Raw genomic sequence first — 19,991 nt, forward strand, 5'->3', positions numbered from 1 at the left:
AAGCCATTCCATCTTGACTACATAGTCCAAACAGAGAAATAGGAAGATCTAATAACTGTTGATACCACAGAGTAAAGATGTTTAAAATGTAAAAGAGTTCAAACATCCTGAGTGTGTGTTGCCACATACTGCTCACAGTGCGATGGCTTAATTGAGTTTTCAGATACAGAATTGCTTTCCTAAGCAACATTTTAAATGTACAAAAATTTCAGTGTTCTCCTGAAACAACTGTTGACAAGTATCTTTATAGAGAAAGTATGGAGGTGGATTTGTTTTCACTAAGAGCTAGCTTATAATTTAAAGTAAGGGTATGTCTCTTAAAAATATATTTCATACTATTTATAAATTTAATGCAGTGATTATTTTAATCATATTCCAAAGACATATTTTGACACTCATCATCTTAAATATAAACTTCATAAAAGTTAGACAGGAAAAAACCTAAGCTGTATTATTATATATCTCCATATGTGTGGGGGATTGCCTTTATTTTTATGCATCCTCTTCGTTTATGCACCTAGATGAATTTCCTATAGGTACATGTTAACTATAGGCAAGCTCATCACAGAATATTCTCTCTTGAGTTAAAAGATAAAGACACCATACACCAGGGTATACGTGATGTTTATGTGTTACCTGCCCAATTCAAGGGATTGTTTTTAATTGTATAGTGGAGTGAAGAGAGTAGCTTTTAAATATTTCTTAAAATCTATGAAATTGTATTTTTCATTAACATTCACATTTTTATAGTTGGATTTTTTTATGACCATTTGGTCCAACTGTGTTTTAGTGATTAGTGTATGTGTTTTCTTTAGCTTTTATATTCACCATGGTGGTCTCATGGTAACTAGTAGGGTGGAAACTCTTTGCAGCTAGTTTTAGAAGGCTTCATTGATGATCAGTTCTAAACTTGTAGGGTACACTAAAAAATCCAAATGTGTCATTAGTAAGTTAATTTCTTATATTGAATGAGGTCTATTCATTCTAATTGATGTAACAATCAGTTTAAAGTATGCACATTATATTAATCTTCCACAAAATAAGATTTTTTCATAATATGATAGCACCGCATGTTTGTCCTTGGCAGTATAGCCATTTGGGAGCTTTCCTGTTCATTTAAAAATTATTTGAGTGCCTCCTTGATTTATAAAAGTGCTTTGGGGTTTTTTTGGGTTTTGATATGTGGGGAGCAGTCATATATGTTAATTTGATCCTCTCCTTGCTGTTATTTGACTATTGTCTAGCTCAAGCTTGTACAACCCATGGCCACATGCAGCCCTGGGCCACATGCAGCCCAGGATAGCTTTGAATGCTTCCCAGCACAAATTTTTAAGCTTTCTTAAATCAGTATGAGATTTGGCTGGGCATGGTGGCTCACACCTGTAATCCCAGCACTTTGGGAGGCTGAAACAAGAGGATCACCTGAGGTCAGGAGTTTGAGACCAGCCTGGCCAGCATGGTGAAACCCCGTCTCTACTAAAAATACAAAAATTAGCCAGGCGCAGTGGCGGGTGCCTTAAATCCCAGCTACTTTCGAGGCTGAGGCAGGAGAATCACTTGACCCTGGGAGGCAGAGGTTGCAGTGAGCTGAGATTGCACCATTGCATTCCAGACTGGATGACAGAGTGACATTCCATCTCAAAAAAAAAAAAAAAAAGATATATATATATATGAGATTTATGCATAAGCTTTTTTTTTTTTTAAGCTCATCAGCTGTTGTTAGTGTTAGTGTATTTTACATGTGGCCCAAGATACTTCTTCTTCTTCCAGTGTGGCCCAGGGAAGTCAAAGGGTTGGACACTCCTGGTCTAGCTAGAAGTCAAAACAAAAACTTAACGTAAACACATGCTAAATTATTTTCCAAAACTATTAGAAAAATCAGACCGTAAGCCTTAAACAAAAAGAAAACAAAGCATTTTTTCAATGTTATATTTTAAGGGACTTTTTCATGAAAAAATGATTCATTTCACTGTTTTTGTAAGTTTAGCATTTTATTTAAGTTAGATTTGTAATGGAATGTGAATATGGCTTATTGGAAGACCTTGAGGAAACTTTGAAGGATTTCCATTGTCCTGATATAATTTCTAGATTCAGAAATTTGAATGTTTCTTTTTTTAATCACTAAGCTTTTTGAGAAGTTTCTACAGACTGTTTTTCTGTTCACTGTTTTGTTCAATGAAATACCATCCTTTGTAGGCCATAATGGTACAGAATGAAAGAGCGCTGATAAAAGAGCTGAAAAGAATGTCTCTTGAGATGTAAAGCTAATTAAGATTCCGTTTAATTTCTCATATTCTCTACATGAGAAAACGAATTATATAGCAAGACCACTCATATATGCTAATCTGCCATTATTTAGGCTTTGGATTTTGAAATAGGAACATTAACGTTCATCATTCAGCATTTTATAGAGAAAATGTACTTTTTTCATGATCTGAAATAGTCTTTATAATGTACATCATGAGTATATTAAGGCCCCCTGAGAAGTTCCTAAAGAAAAGAATCCTGAAAAACCCTATGCTTTCCAAATTTATTTGATCCAAATTCATCTTTTAAGGAACACTCGAGTCATGCAAAATGCAGTTAGGTAAACGCTGGCTCAACAAGTTCCAGAAGATCCCACTGCACGTAACTGAAATGACCATTTAGAAGTCTGATCCACAGGGACCTTACATTTATTAGCACCAGATATTGTCTTCGAAGTGTAGGATTGGAATTTCTGTCTTTTTTTCCAATTCTATACTTTGAAGACAATATCTGGAGCTGATAAATCCTTTATCTTTTTTCATTATAAAAGAGAATATCACCAAACTTAGTGATAATTCTCTTTTATAATGCATCTTTATTGATATTTTAAGTCAGAGGTCAGCAAACTTTTTATGTTAAGGGCCAGATAATAAACATTTGAGGCCTTGTGGGCCATATGGTCTCTGTCACAACTACGCAGGTCTGCTTTTGCTGGGCAAGAGCAGCCATAGGCGATACATAAACAGTTAAGCATGTGTTCCAATAAAGCTTTATTTGCAAAAGCAGGTGGTGGGCCTGCTGGCCCATTTGAAGATAACGTATAGCATAATCAAGTTTTTTCCTCATAACTAAAAATAATAGTTACAAATAAACACTTTACAAAGCAGAACATAGAGATCATATAAAAATCCTTCTTGATATTTATAATATACTTTTTACACGGTAGACTTAGCTTCTGATTATAGTTTGAGTTCCTTTTTATTTGTGAATACCTGGCTGACTGACATAGCTATTTTCAAGTAACTTTTTGTTCATATTGTTTACCTTTTTGGATATTAGGTGCTCTGTTTCTGTTTCTTTTCCTTTCTTTCCTTTTTTTTTTTTTTCTTGAGACAGTGTCTTCCTCTGTTGCTCAGGCTGGAGTGCAGTGGCGTGATCTCGGCTCACTATTGCAACCTCTGCCTCCTGTGTTCAAGCAATCCTCCTGCCTCAGCCTCCCAAGTAGCTGGGACTACAGGCGCAAGCTACCACGCCAGACTAATTTTTGTAATTTTTTTAGAGATGGGGTTTCACCATGTTATTCATTTAATCTTGAACTCCTGAGCTCAAGCGATCCACCCACCTCAGCCTCCCAAAGTGCTGGGATTACTGGTGTGAACCACGGCACCTGGCCTGCTCTGTTTTTCTATAAAACAATTTCATTTTTCTCAAAAGGAGAAAAGGTCAGACTCTCCTACAGATAATGCGGAACTGCGTAGGAGTATTGGTTGGAGCAACAGTAGTCTATGACCAAACAAAAATGTTATATGTATAAAACTTGGAATTGGTACCAACTTTATAACAATCTTAGAAATAACATTTTACTTGTACAGCTTATTATAACAGTATTCAAAATTGCATAATACGTCATATTAAGAAAATTATCTTTGTAATGCGTTAATGCACTGGGAGCTGCCTATTCTCTGACCAAACTGTTAGTTTGTTAATCTCACTTAACAAAACTAGAATATGTTCATTAATAATGTGTGAAAGACTGTTACACCATTCCTAACTCAGTTGCTGCAGTTGTCTAGTTGTAAGCAGCACTGCTTGCATGGTGCAGAGGGATATTTCAAAATATTATGCAGCAGCAGTTTTGGGTTTAATTGTCTGCAGATGGTAGATGATCTATTTTCCTTACTCGCTGCCACATTTCTAATAGTACCCAGGCTGTTCCATGTAAATTAGTAATCTTTCATGTAAGCCTGTCCTTAATTTTCCAATATTTTTTTCTTTGCATCATTTTCCAGCTGTATCATGTTAGAACTGATGTTTTAATTTTCTATTTTTTTTTAAATATCTGTGTGTCATTAATGTTAACCACTTAAACACAACTGCTGAGCTGTGCAGGCAAACTAAGAAGCCAGCCTGGTCTGCTTCAAGACTCTTGATCATTTCTTTGTTCACATGTTAACCATGATAACTATAGCAAAGGCAATTCGTAGTTTCTATTCTTTTCCAACCAATACTTGGAGATGCATTTTTTATTCTCTTAAAGTGAAAAAATAAAGTTCCTAAATGGAAAGCTGCATGAAATTTAGATATCAGAGAAATTTTTCTACATAAAAACATTTTTAGTGAAAGAGTGTAATATTCTTCTTTACAAAGGGGATTTAGTAAGAAGAGAAAATACTGTGATTTCAACAATAGAATGTTAAAAAACCTAATATGTTCTAAAAGCCTAAAGTTTGGATCACCAGAATTAACAATGAATCTTTCAGCACCACACTCAATTTCAATTGGAAACACTGCTCAGTCTTCAGCTTTATTTAGGATGAATGTTTTTGATTTTGTTTTCCTTTTTTTCTTCTTCAGTTGATCTATCCAAGATCTCAGCCAAAGCTTGCAACTGTGTCATAGTCAGAAATCCAACTGCCTGACTCGAGCTTGTTTAAGGGAAAAGAATTCAGAATATTCAGCACCTTGCTATGGTTTTTTTTTTCTTTTTTTCCTTTTCTTTTTGCTGTTGTTAGAACAAAGTTGAGACAATTTGATATACTGATGGAGATTCTTGCTAGCCTAGCTTCAGTCTGGCTTTTTTTTCCCTCATGCATGCTGACCTGGAAATCCTCCTTTGCCTTAGCTGCGATAATCGTGACTCAGCTTACAACACCTTACATTCGCATCGCCCCCGCTGCAGGCGACGGCCAACTAACAGGTCAGATGTTCAAGTATAGATGAGTCATCTTGCCCATTTCCCACTCATTTTTCTCAGCTCTGTTTCCCCTCTACATTTCCTCCTTTGCTTAAGGCCTGTTTACAGTGTTCCAGACCCTTGGTACAGACCTTTGCTCGTATTAAATTAAGTGACATGCTTGGCCTCTTCTGTGTGCACATTTATATCCATGCGTTAAGTACAACTCCACTGCATGTTTTCATTGTGTGTTTGGTCTGTTGGTATGTTTCTTTCTAGACTAATGTTATATAGAAATGAAATTTGCTGGACTTGAAATAGCAATAACATCAAACAGGGTTTCCAACAAAATACATAAAGATATATTCCTAGTTTTCCAAATTAGTCTAAACTGGTATTGAGATTTAAGGGTGTAAGAGGTTTATTTTTTACCTTGCCTGGTCTAGTTTGCACATACATTTAGCTATACACAATCTTGGCTGCCAGTAGTATTAAACGAAGCCCCCCAAAGGTGTTTAGGGTGACAATGTTCTAACAGCTTTGTGTGTAACATACAATAGTTGCAGAGCTGATTGCATTCCTTATAGATCCTTGTTTCAAAGCATAGTGTTTATATAAATCATGCAGTGGCATATCTGCAAGTCAAATGCTTTGAGCAATTTAGGAAAGTTTAGAAAAATTGAATGGCTTAGAGTCAGGGAGTTGAACTGTGCTTCCTTATACCAAGAGAAGTGAGCTTGTTCACTCTTCCCTCTAAAGCCTTGTAGACATCTCTATACATTCAAATAGGAAAAGAGTCCAGTAAATTACTTCAGATTGAAGGTGAGTAGTTAGTGAACTCCAGAAGACAAACTTTTTTGCCTCAACAAAGGCAAGTCATTGTCAAGATTTCTAACATAATTACATGGGCAGGACTCAAAATTCTGGTTTCAGAAGCACCTGCTTACAGTCTAAGCCTGATGAAAGCCAAGTAAGAAGCAGACACTACTTTCTATATGATTTTCACTCCAGCAATTGTTTTTTGTGTGTGACACTAGGCAATGTCCCCTAACATTTAAGAAAATGGTAAAGCTTAACTCATGGTAATAAATTACAAATGTTTAAGTTGTTCTGTGAACTTATTATTTTGGACAATTAAGAAAACTAAGCCTCAGGAAAATTATAGACTGATGTTATAAGGTAAAGAAATATAAAATAATTCTATTTCCTTCTCCACTGGAATTCTGTACATATTTTCAGTTCTCTATTTCAGGGCCGAAAAGCTATCAATTTATTGACAGTTCTGTTGCCCTTGCCTTCAAGTTTCTTTTAAGAGTATTTCTTTTCCTGATTGAAGTTCTACTTGTTACAGATTCTTCCTTCTCCTGAACTTCTGAAGTGTTCTTCCCACAAGTTAAAGTATTTGAGGGACAGTGCCTTTCTTAATAAGTCCTCCCCTCTAAAACCCTGACCTTTCAGGACTGGCCTGTGGCACCCTGTATAGGGTTAGGAGTCCATCTTGAAGGTTATTGGGATCCTTCAGCAACTCTGACCACCCATTATGTCTGAGCCGGCACCAGACTCATCAGTACATTGTTAAAAATGGGTTGTTCCCACCTTCATAAAACAAGTACTCATGAAATACAATTCAATAGTCCTTTTCCCAAGCTTTACCTATAATCTACTAACTTCAAATGAAGCATACTGCTTACTAGGAATGAAGTAAGCAAGTCTTCTGAATATAGTTTTCACTCTAAAACTTGCCTGATTGGGAAGATATTTCACAAAGCAGCCCCTGTCATAAGGCATTTAGACACAGTGAGTGTCATTATTTTGGAGCTAGTCTGAAGGACACACACACAACTGCAGTGTGTGGCTGCTATTCTTCGTAAGGGCTACAGGTGATCTACCTCATTTACTTTGGTTTATTAGGGATTAAAATGATGGTGTGTCAGAATAAGCCTCAAAAACCAGTAAAAAAAAACTACTCTTGTTCTTTCTTCAGTATTTACTGCTGGTTTTAATGATGGTTAGTCTTACCCAGATAAATTCACACTCAAATAATATTTCTTTTGCATTTTCCATTTGCATCACCCATCAACTTCGATAGCAGTAACACTGTCTTTCTTAAAGGATTTATTCATGAGTCATACTGCAAGCCTGAGACTTAATTCATTCAGTCATTTATTTGACATTTATTTATTTATTTATTTATTTATTATTTTTTTTGAGACAGAGTCTCGCTCTGTAGCCCAGGCTGGAGTGCAGTGGCGCCATCTTGGCTCACTGCAAGCTCCGCCTCCCGGGTTCACGCCATTCTCCTGCCTCAGCCTCTGGAGTAGCTGGGACTACAGGCGCCCGACACCGCGCCCGGCTAATTTTTTGCATTTTTAGTAGAGACGGGGTTTCACCGTGGTCTCGATCTCCTGACCTCGTGATCCACCCGCCTCGGCCTCCCAAAGTGCTGGGATTACAGGCGTGAGCCACTGCGCCCGGCCTATTTGACATTTATTGAGCACCTTGTGTGCCAGGTATGGATCGACCAACTCTTTTCAGGAGTTTTACTTTGTATGGTTGCCTAGACACCTTAGCATCAAGTGCATTTGCATTAGTAACCCCCAGACCTACGTAAGTGCATACTCAGATGAGTGAAAAATTAGTATCATACTTGTCATTTAGCAAAGCTAAGAAAAGACAGCAGTTTTATAACTGATGGGAACCAAAGGACCTGTATTTCAAACCATTTCTCACTGTGGTAAACAGCCTAGGAAGTGGTCAGTGGGACAGCTCTGAACATTTTCCATCTGTGACCCATTCAACCGTTGTGTTTAATAGATCAATCCTGTCCCTTCCAGAAGCCAACAGAAGATACAGGAGGTATACATTCTGAAGTCTTCAGCTCTTTTTTGTTCATTTTGTTCTAACTGTGCTGACATCTTGCCCCTAAAAATCCTATTTGATGCTATACTTGCACTGGGAAGCTTTTGTGAGATGATGAGTCCTTTGCCTTGCTGTCCCTTTTGTACTGGTATGTGGTGCTTGCTGGTTAGGTTTCCCTTGGTGTAGGTGGGCCCTCCCCCACTTGTCTACCACCAGTGAAAACAATAACCTTGGTGATCTGACCCCAGCACCTAGGACTGTGCCAGGCATGATAGCCACTCAGGAGGCTGAGGCAGGAGAATTGCTTGAACCCGGGAGGCAGAGGTTACAGTGAGCTAAGATCAAGCTGCTGCACTCCAGCCTGGGTGACAGAGTGAGACTCTGTCTCAAAAAAAAAAGTGCTCATAAATATTTCTTGACTGAGTTCTTTGAATGGCCCAGATGTCAGGAGGGTTCCAAAGAAGGAATTTGTGGAATGCTAGGACATTTCATGAGCAGTCCTGTCATTGCACTAGGGAGTGTTGCTTAAACTTCTTGACCCCAATCAATGATAAGAAATACATAACTACCCAGTACTGTATATACACATATACATACATGTAAATTTAACTGTAATGAAAACTTTTAGAACCGTACTCCAACACTACTCACTGCAAACATAAGATATACCCTGATTTTTGTATTCTGTTCTACATTATTCTTGTTCATTTTTTAAAAAAAATTCTGGTTGCTACCTTCTAAATTGATTTCATTTCCCATTAATGTGTTGTCATCCACAATTTTTAAAAAAAAATGCTTTGCTAAATTACTAACTAGATTTAGGAGATAGTAAAGGGGAGTGGAATGTCTGATTGGAATGAAGGTTCTGTCTACCTCAGAAATCCTACTCTAAAGAGTACACACAGAGAAACTTCTAGAAATTGGAAATGCCCCTAGTCTCTTTCTTCCTTTTATCTTGTGATTCACTGTTCATAACACAGAAATGATTTGGGAAGAAAGTAGAAAGCTATACATGCTAGGAATTTCTCTTAAAAAACTTTATATTTTTCACATATATCTAGGCTTTTTAAATTAAGATATCTTTGTTTATGATTTAATAACCCAGCCAACCCTGACATGCTGTGGAGAATGCTATATATATATATATATTAAATCAGTAGACCTTTCCATTGCAATAAAACAAACCCTAGGTGTTGCAACTCACAAAAGCATGAAACAGCATTGTCTGTCTGTCTTGTTCCCCGTGTAGCCCGCAGGCACCCAGGAAGTGTTTCAAATTGTTTGCTGAATGACTGAATGAATAACAGTTGATGACCTGTCTTACTAAATTTATTCCTAGGTATTGTATAGCTTTCATTTATTATTGTGAGTAAATTTTGATTGAGGGAAGGAATATTTTGAAATTGGTTTATTTTGTCTTCTTTTGACTGATTTTATGTTACTTTATGCAAGATTGCAAAATATGTCTCTTTTTAATATATATATATAAATTTAATAAGCTTTTCCATTGCAAATAAAACAAACCAATGGTTTTTCAACCTACTTACAAAAGCATAATTTCGATCACCCATTTCTTTTGGCAAGAGCCATAAAAAAGGTTGAATGTTAATTGATTTTCTAAGAGAATGACCCTGCCACTCCCACCAACGTTATCTGTTTTCCTCCTACTCTGCTGACTGTCTGTCCATTTCTCTACTTCCCACCCGTCAGATCCCATCTCACATCCTAAGTCCTCTTTATCTTCAGTAAACCGTGGCAGAGCTAAGATGCAGGTAGATAATGTCTGTCCTTCTGGGGACCCAAGGTTCTCTGTTTGTAAGATGAAGATATAATTGATTGGATCTTAGCCACACTGAGTAGCAAGGAGGACAGTATATGGCTTGAAGATGGTGGGATTGTTTACTGAACATTAGCTTAGTAGCAGTAACAGCAGGTACAAAGGTCCGGTGGTGCGATGAAGCATGGTCAGATATGAAGAATTGCAGAAAGGTCATCATGGCTGGAGAGCAGAGAGCAAAAAGGATGTGTGGCGTGAGCAGTAAGGTTATACAGGCAGAACAAGGCCAACTGTGACCTTGTACCTTACGTTAAGGACTTCGATCTTGATCCCAGGAGCAGTGGGAAGTAATTGAAGTGTTTTAGGAGGGACAGAAAGGATCAGTTTTGTTCTGTATACTCCAGCCACACTAGAAACATTGGAGAAGAGATGAAAAAGGCCAAAAGACTAAAAGTAAAACTATAAGAAATGGAAGACTGTCCAACACACTGGAAAAAAAAAGAACAGTGTAAATAGATGTGAACAGAAGAGGTAAAAGCCAGGAATTAATACAGTAAGTACTGGTCATGGGGAATGGATCAGCTGCAGTCAGCATGGAGGAGCACACGCTAGGGAACTTAAGGGACAGAGTCAGCCATATCAAAGGAATGCTTAGAATCCCTTCCAGGGGCCATATTTTATATATTTTTAAACTTTCCTCAGCCTGCCACTCAGTGCTTGGACTCAGAGTCCGGCTGTATTTTTTTTTGATGGAATGAAGTTATTTGTAAAAGATAAAATTCCCTTGAAGGGTGAACAAATTTTCACACTGCTTTTTTTAAAAAATAACATCCCTGCCACAGTGGCACTTCCACCTGTGACTGCAGTCAGGGTGAATGGGGTTTCAGGAGGGGCAACTGGACCAAGAGCTACATAGACCCCCTCCAGTTAGCCTCCCTTCAGACAGTGCATACAGTTTAGCTCTGACAAAAACCACAGTTGCAGCTTTCTGTCCCTGAAATATGTAGCTTTAGGGAGCTGTCCTGTGAGCACTATCCTCTACTACTAGAGAAGCAATCATTCATTCATTCATTCATTCATTCAATCATTCATTGTTTCCATCGATGAGCTTTCACCCCCTAGGAGAGCTGGCCCTACCATGAGCTCTACATAAGAGAGGAGGAACATTCATGGAAGTGTAGGGTATGCTCTTTGCTCTACAGGAACTTATATCTAGTGCCTTTGTTAAGACCAACATAAACAGTTCAATAAATGCTCCACTTCCATAAGCTTACCAGCATCTTGAACTATTTGTAATAGTGGTAAGTGGGTAACGAACTAAGTTAACGTATACTCAGTTGCACTTGAAAACATACTATCTATATGATACCGGAGTCATTTTCAGTGTCAGAAGCTTCAATTTAACCTTTTGAGAGAAATTTGGATAAAAATTAAGGGAATAAAATGCCTCCTTTAGATTTCTTTATAAATAAAAAATGGCTAAACTCTTCATTTAAGCAGATAACCAACTGATTAAAAGTAGTGGCTAACTTAAAACCACCATTTTCCCACTAACTAGGTATCTTACTTTTTGTCAAATGCAGTATTCTGTAAATATAGATGATTAACAATTCACATACACTGTTGTGGGCATTTCATATTAAATGGCAGAGGGGGCTATCAGTGCTATGTGTTTCGGCTACGGAAGTTAATATAGAGGGTTGGTGTGAGGAGAATTTGAGATTTTTGAGATTTTCAGCATCTCTTTCAAGGACTGCTTGAGGATTCTGAAATTTCCTTTCTGGCTAGAAAGAATGTAAAGTGAGGGTAAAATTTTATTCTTTCTGCAATACCAGCTGACTGCATTTTAATGGACTATAGTGTCACTGTTGATGTATTGCCCGTTTTGTTCTTTTATGTGTTATATTTGTCATTTTGCTGTGGCAGTTTCATCTATAAAACAGTATAGTTACAAGAAAATGGTGAGAGGATACAGGCATGCCATGGGGGATGCTGTTCCTTTTTTCTTGTCATTTTTTGGAATGGAATACTGAGTCAAATGTCAAGTATTTGATTTCAGAAACAATATATTTTAAAATCTGTATATTGCACTGAAATAGTATTATTTTCCATTTGTATTATGTAAACTTCAGAATTTCCATGTAAAAGATTTTCAGTGTATAAAAACAATTTAATTTGTTGATACTATTTGTGGTTTTCCTTTCTATCAGCAGTGTGATAAAGGAAACCAAAACAATATTTTATACTGTCTTTTGTTTGCTTAAGGCATAGAGCTTTCTGGCTTGAATGGCATATATCGAAATTTTATATTTCAGGAAACCTACCTTTTAATTTTGACGTTAATTTGGTGTATTATGCATATCCAAAAAGAATACTGAAAAGAAAGTTTTGAGTTTAAAATTAGCCAAGAGTTTGGTAAAAGATACAAAATACTGTGAAAAAGAACGTACTTTCAGTTTAAAAAACACTTGAAGATTTTTGCATGAAAGATTTTATATTGATAGTGAAATTGTTCTTGACTTTTTGATAAGGAAATATATTATTTCAATTTTTATATAAAATTAAACCAGTTCATTCTTGATATTAATAAAAATGAGAAAGGCCTGAATGTTTTTTAAGTATTTATCAAAGCTGAATGACAATATCTGTGTCACTAGTTCTTTCTCTTTACTCCGGTGACTAGCATGGAACTAAGACACATAGTTGCTGTTCCCTGGCTGTACTGTTGATAGATACCAATTGTGATATTTTGATTTTCATCCATTTATTTATCTTAGGAAATTATTACTATAATTTAAAATATAAGGAATCAAAATTCAGTCTAACAGTTTTAAGTCTAAAGATGCCAGTGATGTCCCTTAGCATCTGTAGGCAAACGGCTGTGTTGTACTGCTGTGTGATTAACGTTGTGGTTGACTTTGGATTTAGGCTCTCTTGTACATAAACACTTTTAGATTACTATTATTATAAAATACCTAGTATTTGTGAGAGTTCTTTGAAAATATTTATGGTTGTGTTCCAGTATATTAGATCCATTCAGAATGGAAAGGAAGTCAGAATTTCCTTCATCATCATAAGACAGCAGGATGTAGAGGAGGCAACAGATCAAGAAAGTATCAAGAATTGATTTAGAATAAATGATACCCCTTTTTGAAGAAAGGATTCTTGTTTTAAATACTTTCACCAACCTTGTCAAAAAATCAAGGGAGAAGTCAGGCTGGCGAATGAAAAGAGAAAAAGCACAGTCCTTAGAGGAGATGCGCCTCATTTGGCCTTTCAGCAGTATCAGTGTGAAATGTGTTCTTCCATGTCTCCAATGGGCTGAGAGTGAGGCCCAAAGTCTTTTAAAAATAGTCTTCTAGGTTTCTATCATGTTAAACATATCACCTGCCTCCCCAGTCTGCAAGATGCACATACTACTTTGCTACTTTTAGAATTGCCATTGTTGTTTTTAATGTGAAAGGATCTTGGATTTGGCTTTCATTTCTGATTATTTCTCAAGTCATGGCTTTTCCAGCTTAGCTACCCTATATTCTTGAAATAACCTCTCTCTGTCTGGGGAGGTTGTCCTTAGGAAAAGGGAAGGAGAGGTCGCTTTCCATGGTGGAACTGTTGAGTGAGGGCCGTTGTCCAGCTGCTGTCCCATCTCAAATGCTTGCTGGCTGGAAAGCCCGGGCTCCATGAAACCGCAAGGCTAAGCATGGTGCATCTTCTGGGAGCATCACTTTCCTTGATGATAAATAATGCAAAAACTTTTTTGTCAAAAATTGATGTATTGAGGAATGAAATGCAACATTTGCATGCTTTATTAGAACGATCAAAAGTCTTAAAGATCGAAAGTCTTAATAAAAACGTCAAGCTTGCAGTGGGCCACCTAGGATAAAGCTGAGCTTCCTGCTGGAATTTGTTCTCTCTCCTTCCCCTAATGGTACAGATGATAGGAAAGTGTACCTCAGGGGTAGACTCCAGATCATTTTCAAACCCACATGGCCTACTTCATTGGCAGTTTTCTAATGTGTTAGATAGGAATCTGGACTTAACAGTTCCCTAACTGTGATTTTAAAAGGGAAATTCACACAGGAACTCTGGAACCCAACGCACACAGTTTAGAAAGCATGCACACAGCAAGTAGTGAGTTCAAGTCCAGGCTTCTTGGGGAAATCTCCTGATCTCTCAACATCTCAGCTTCCATATCTGTAAAACAGGGAGAATACTATTTCTTTACCTCATGGTTAGTGATGAGACGTCGAGTGCAAAAATGCACATAGAGTAGAGCACAAACCTGGCTCCAAGGGAAGGCAGTGGAAATAGCAGTTGCTGGTGCTTCTCATGTGGCTTTGTTGTTGTTACTCTAATATAGGATTGTTTTATGGTCCATGAGGCTTTCAAGATGACTCGGTAATTAATCCAGGCCACTGCCAGTCCCAAGTTGACACTGCAGCTCTTCGGAGACATTCAAAATTGAACTTCTGGGAAAATGAATGGATTTCTTGATAGTATGTACGGTATTATTTACATGAACACCATGTGGATGCTGTGGTCTCTAGGAGCACCGAAGCAAGAAAGGGACATTATTATTATTCTATCACATGTGAAGACCTGTGATGAGTCTCCCACTGATGATATTTTCCACTTTCCTGTCTTTGGGATATAAGCAGCATCAGCATGACCCAGGCTGTTACCTTGCTGTTGGCAATGATAACCAATGCTGCTCTTGGTGATGCTGATGAAAAAAGTTACTGCATTTTCAAATACAGCTATTTTATTTCAAGCAGTAGTAGCCCAAAACAGAGCATAACCTATTTTGTACTTCCCTGCCACTCAGCACACTGAATAGGACACCAGGCTCCCTTTCTTGGCCATTTGAGTTTCCTTTGTCCCTCAGTGTCCTTAGTTTAAATGAAGATGCCTTTCTTTGTGTTTATCCTTCAACAGCATCAGTTCTCAAGAGAGCATGAGGGGATGCACTTTAATAGAACTCTATTATATGGATTATATATATCTTATGTAATAACCTTTTCAGACACTAGGTATGAAAGTAGACAAATATAAAGCTATTTGTAAGGGAATGAGAAGTCTTACTTAGAAGTAGGTCTTAGCCATGAATTTTCTTCAACATGCTGTTTTTCTGTTTAGAGGAATAACTAACTATCTCTGAGAAACAATGTTTGAAAATAAACTTGGCAGCTGCCTAGGAGTTAATAAATGGCATCTGCTTAGCATATCGATCAGTATCTCTGATGAGCTTTTCCATTTAGTCTAGTAAATATCCAAGCAATGCCTCACTTGAGCAGTGTAATTGATGTTCAGTTTAATATGTGTAATTTACTTATTGGTGTTGCTAATGATGCAGTTATTAATTATGGCTTATTATTAATTATAACAGTTTATTCAAGTTGGAGCTCTTGGTCAAAACACATACTGGCATACCACCTTTTGTCTGAGATTTTGTGTAGGTGTTGTCCTTACAGTGATTTAATTTGGTATTTTTTACTCACGATTTTATGTAATACCTCTTCACAGTAAACATGATAAACAAAAGTCTTTGTGATTGTAGTACCAATTCAGTGAGCTCTCCTTATATGTCTTTGAATAATTTCTTTAGATATTGGTATACGTTTATGTACAAATGCACACATGTGCACATAGGTAAAGACCACATCAAAGTGAGTTGCATGTGTCTTTTAGCCAGTTTAGGGACTTAACAAAGGGAATTATTTACATTTCTGCCTTACTTCTATGAGTAACGAAGTCCGAAAATGCTCCCATGGTAGGATCATAGGACTACAATAGCCATTTTTTAAAATAAAATTACTTTTAATAGTTTGAATCCTACTAGCATTATCTTATTAGACATTTCTCTGTTTTTTTACTTTCTGAAGAGCCCCAGACCATTGTAATTAATATACAGCAGAAATTTTGGCTAGTTTAAAGACTTCTAAAACAAACTCCATATACAATCATGACAAATGACCTATATCTATTTAATCATTGCAAGTATTGAGTTTATAACACTTTATTCTTGACAGATACTCACTTTGTGTCTCTCTGATATGTACCCAGTTAACGTTCTAGTCATTGATGGATATATATTTCACAGTGTTGAGTGCTGAAGATAGAACGTTTTGCCACTAGTATTTATTTCCATGCTCTTACTTTCTGTTAGTCTCTTTTTGTCATTGATGAAAGTTTTTCCAGCAAATTTTCTGGTAAGGATTTTGTCTTAGTCTGTTTTCTGCAGCTGTAACAGAATACCACAAATCAGGTCATTTATAAACAATAAAAGTTTATTTGACTCATGGGTTCTGGAAGCTGGGAAATCCAAGAGCATTGTGCTGGTATCTGGTAGGGTCATCTCATGACAGAAGGCAGAAGCAAGCAAGAGAGACAGAGAGGAGAAATCAGACCAAACTCATCCTTTTATCAGAAACCCACTTCCATAATAATGACATTAATCCATTCATGAAAACTCTGACCTCATGACTTAATCATCTCTTAAGGGCTCCACCTCTTAATACTGACTGTTACAATGGCAACTGAATTTGCAACATGAATTTTGCAGAGGACATTCAAACCACAGTAGACTTTCATCTGTCATCACCATACTAAGAAAAACCCTTCTTTTCTTCCTGGCCATCTCTTGGCATCCTCAGTGGAGCTCATGTTCAAACATCTTCCTTCTTTCTTAGCGTGTTGTCTTTTTGCTCATGTAAGATCATCCAAAGGCAGTCAAAGATGCCTCTCTTCTTAATAAACCCCTCTCTAAATACTGGAAATCTGTGGAGGAAAGACCATGAAGTAAGACTTCTTGTTGTCTTTACTTTTCACTTCTACTTTTTCCTTCTTTTTGTTTCCCATCATGCCGATTGCCCAATGTCTGAGGACTTTAAATAGAAAAAAAAAAAGAGTACAAATGAGAAAGACAGGAAAATTAAAGTGAGCTTTACCACGAGAGATCTTTGATTCAGCAAACATGCTCTCACATGCACTGTGGACACATAAGATATGAGCCAGGTCATGTGAGAGCCACAAAGATGAGTAAGACTACTTTTGTCTCAAGGAATTTATGTTTAGCGTATGACATAAAGATTTACCAAAATAACTGAACTCAAGTTTGAAAATAGTAAGTTCTGTGCAAGAGGGGAGAAGCAAGGTGCTCTAGGAGTTCAGCAGGAGAGAGAATACTTTTCTGCAAAGCAATTAGGAGCAGTAGTTGGAATGTGTGGCCTTTGAAGATGGATAGGATTTGAACCTACACAAATTGAGTAGGGAAAGCTCCTATGCAGCAGGAGCAAAGGCCTTGGGAAAGGAAATATTGAGGGTTTGGGGAAATTGGGCATTTCCATTTGGTGTATTTCAGAAAGGAGGGTGGCATAATATTAGGAAAGGGGGTTGGAGTTAGCTCATGGAAGGCCTTTTGAAATAATCTTTAGAAGCTCTTGGATTTGATTTTTTTTTAAATGAAAGAGTGACTTGATTGGAGCTATTATTTAGGAAGATCCATATGGCTGCACTATGTCAAAGACACTGGCTAAGGTGTCTACTTGGGAGTCAGGTATAAAAATCCAGAAGAGAAATAGATGGCAGTGAGAATAAAGAAAAAAATAAGTAACATTTTTAGACTTGTTAGAGATTGGGAAGGACAGTAATAACTGACCTCTCTAGTATCAGATGACTATTCTTTAACCCAAGGGTGGAATAAACCTCCTTTGTAATTTATTCCAGTTTTATGGACTGAATACAACCAAAATTCATGTACTTGCTCTTTTACTGAATACTGACTACGTTGTGCATAGACAGGGGAAAGCCTGTCTCAGCCTTTCTCTGTACAAACTTGAACTCTTGCTTTTGCACTTATATGTTCAAAAATATTTTTCTCCATCTATACACAGACCACTCATGGTTATTATTCTCTTTACAAGTGCTTCCTGTGTCTTTTACAATATCCGTTCAGTAAAGACTTGTCAAGTGCCCACCGTGTGAAAGAGACTGCTAATCACTAGACAGCAAAGGTGGTAAGAAATGGTCTTTACTCTTGGGAAGCTCCGGTGGCAGGGCACCTGTTTGCCTTCTCCTGCATTAGATTAAGTGACGCTAGTTCCTTTTCCCCTTCTTCATAGTCCTTCTTTTTTACCTCGTCGACCATTTGTGTTTCTTTTCTTTGATTCCTTTTCCTCATCCACATGATGACTAATATATCATGCTCCAGGATTATGTGCATGCCGTTACTCTCGTACATTTCAGAATTGTATTGATCATATTACCAGATCTTTCTTTTTTGCACTTTGGCCAGGAAGTGCTTTCTCCTCTTGTTTTTCTTTCAGAATTGTTAGTTCCTTATTGCATTGTTCTGTACTTTTCTTTTTCATTCTTTTGTTAGGCCCTCCTCTTTACAACTAACCAAGATCACTTTTGACTTGAGTCTTGTATTCCATAGCATGAGCAATAATCACTCAAGTTTTCTGTATTATATTGGGGGATGCTGTAGTGCAATGAAATAGGAGTCGGCTTCACAGTCAGACACCCTGGGTTCAGAGTATAGCACTATTCCTTCTCTTTCACTGACTTAGGACAAGCTGTTTATCTTGATGGCTTCTGTTGCTTCAGTTTCCTCATTTGTAAAATTATATTAATTATACTTCATGGTATAATATTAAAGAAAAATTATATAAGGTACCCAGCATATAAAGTAGGTCTTCAAAAAGATGAGCTTTCTTCCTTCCTATCTTATTTAGTAGCACCCAGGCAGTTGATCAATATACTTTAAATTCCTTTACAATTCAGAGTGTCTTCCGATCTCTACATACTGGGGCTAGTCATAAATTAGGATTTGATTCCACCACATTTGCCTCTTCATTGTATAAAAGGATCTTTTCAAATAGTGCAATCAATGATGGAAATTGGATCGCTGAGAAAGTAAGATATTATTATATTAGGAGATGTTTTAAGGAAAACAACACAATTACATTTTTTTTCTCATTTTGCCATAGTCTGAAACACTTCCCTACTCGTACTTTGGACCCATGGTTCTAGAGTTGGGTTTTTCTCCATGTTGTGTAGGGAATCCCCAAAGGTGTTACATAGATTCCTGGGTCCTACCTCAGACCTTTGATCCAGAATCCACGGGGAAGCCAGCCATCTGCATGTTTCAAAGCTCTCCAAACGATTCTTCACCCAGCCTGAGTTTTAAACTTCCTATAATTGGAGACCCTCTGTTTTAGAATATAATAAACAGAACGCCACAATAAATATAAGCCATATTTATTAGAGCCATTTATTGTTTGAGGAAATATTGTGTGTTTACTAAATGAGAGTCTGGAGAGTACATGACTTCCACTCTCTCCTAAGACCCTGTGAGTCCTCATCACAATTCTAAAAGGCCATCTTTTGTGTGTTTAGTTCTTAGGCCCTGTGAAGGTCATGTCACACGTCTCATGCAATTTGCTAGGCTCTACATTTTTTGAGCCTCAGAAATACTGATACTTCTAGCAAGCATACAGAATAGACTAGGTATACTTACTTTTTGATGAGATGATGAATGACAAATTTCAGACAGCAGGAAAAGCTCTAAGGGGTTTTTGCAAACAACAACTACTTTGTGTAGGAAGCTGTGGTGATCCTTTCTCCCACAGGAAAAAATGTTAAAAGGTAAACACGAGGTCTAGACCACGACCTAAAATACAAATCTGGAAGAAATTTTGAGAGACAGTAGGTTTCCATTTTAATGCCTTCAAAGTTTAGTTTCAAGCAAATGGTTGGAAACTTCCATTCTGAACTACATCATCTTCAAGAATCATCTGTTTCGGAAGCAGCCACCCCCACTTCCTTTCTTGATTATTCACTTTATGTGAAAGTTGCACACAGTTGATAACTTATTATTGACAGTTTGTTTCCCTTTTTTATTACTTGATAATGATTTGAGAAATTCAAATGGAAAAAATAAAACTATTTCATCAAAATAGTAAGAGCAGTAATAATTCTCTTGGACTTTTAGTGTCCAGATGATAACTGATAAGGCTTTGATAGATCATCTTCTCCACAGGGCGTGAGCCAGTCAATAAATGAGAGCAGTAACTGTCATGAAATTAGAACAAAAATAAAAAAATAGATTGATTTTTTAGAGAAGATATATATCAAACAATCCAGTATCTCAGTTTTATGTGAAAAATTATGTTTCTGATTATTACTTGTACATTGTATATGCTCTGTTTGCCC

At 37.1% G+C, this 19,991-nt stretch overlaps 1 protein-coding gene across 10 annotated transcripts in view; it reads left to right on the top strand.

Annotated features, from left to right (window-relative positions):
• Positions 1–19,991, top strand: part of PTPRM (protein tyrosine phosphatase receptor type M) — an 840,314-nt gene that overhangs the window by 542,907 nt on the left and 277,416 nt on the right. For 6 of the 10 annotated variants that reach the window (XM_058438632.1, XM_058438634.1, XM_058438633.1 and 3 more), the window contains one exon: positions 5,090–5,164. The exons of the other annotated variants lie outside the window; for them this stretch is intronic. In XM_058438632.1, coding sequence (XP_058294615.1) covers positions 5,090–5,164 — 75 coding nt within the window. The remainder of the gene's footprint in view (positions 1–5,089; positions 5,165–19,991) is intronic. 10 annotated transcript variants of the gene reach the window in all.

Source organism: Hylobates moloch, unplaced genomic scaffold (genome assembly GCF_009828535.3).
Source record: "Hylobates moloch isolate HMO894 unplaced genomic scaffold, HMol_V3 SCAFFOLD_5, whole genome shotgun sequence".
NCBI classification, from domain to species: domain Eukaryota; kingdom Metazoa; phylum Chordata; class Mammalia; order Primates; family Hylobatidae; genus Hylobates; species Hylobates moloch.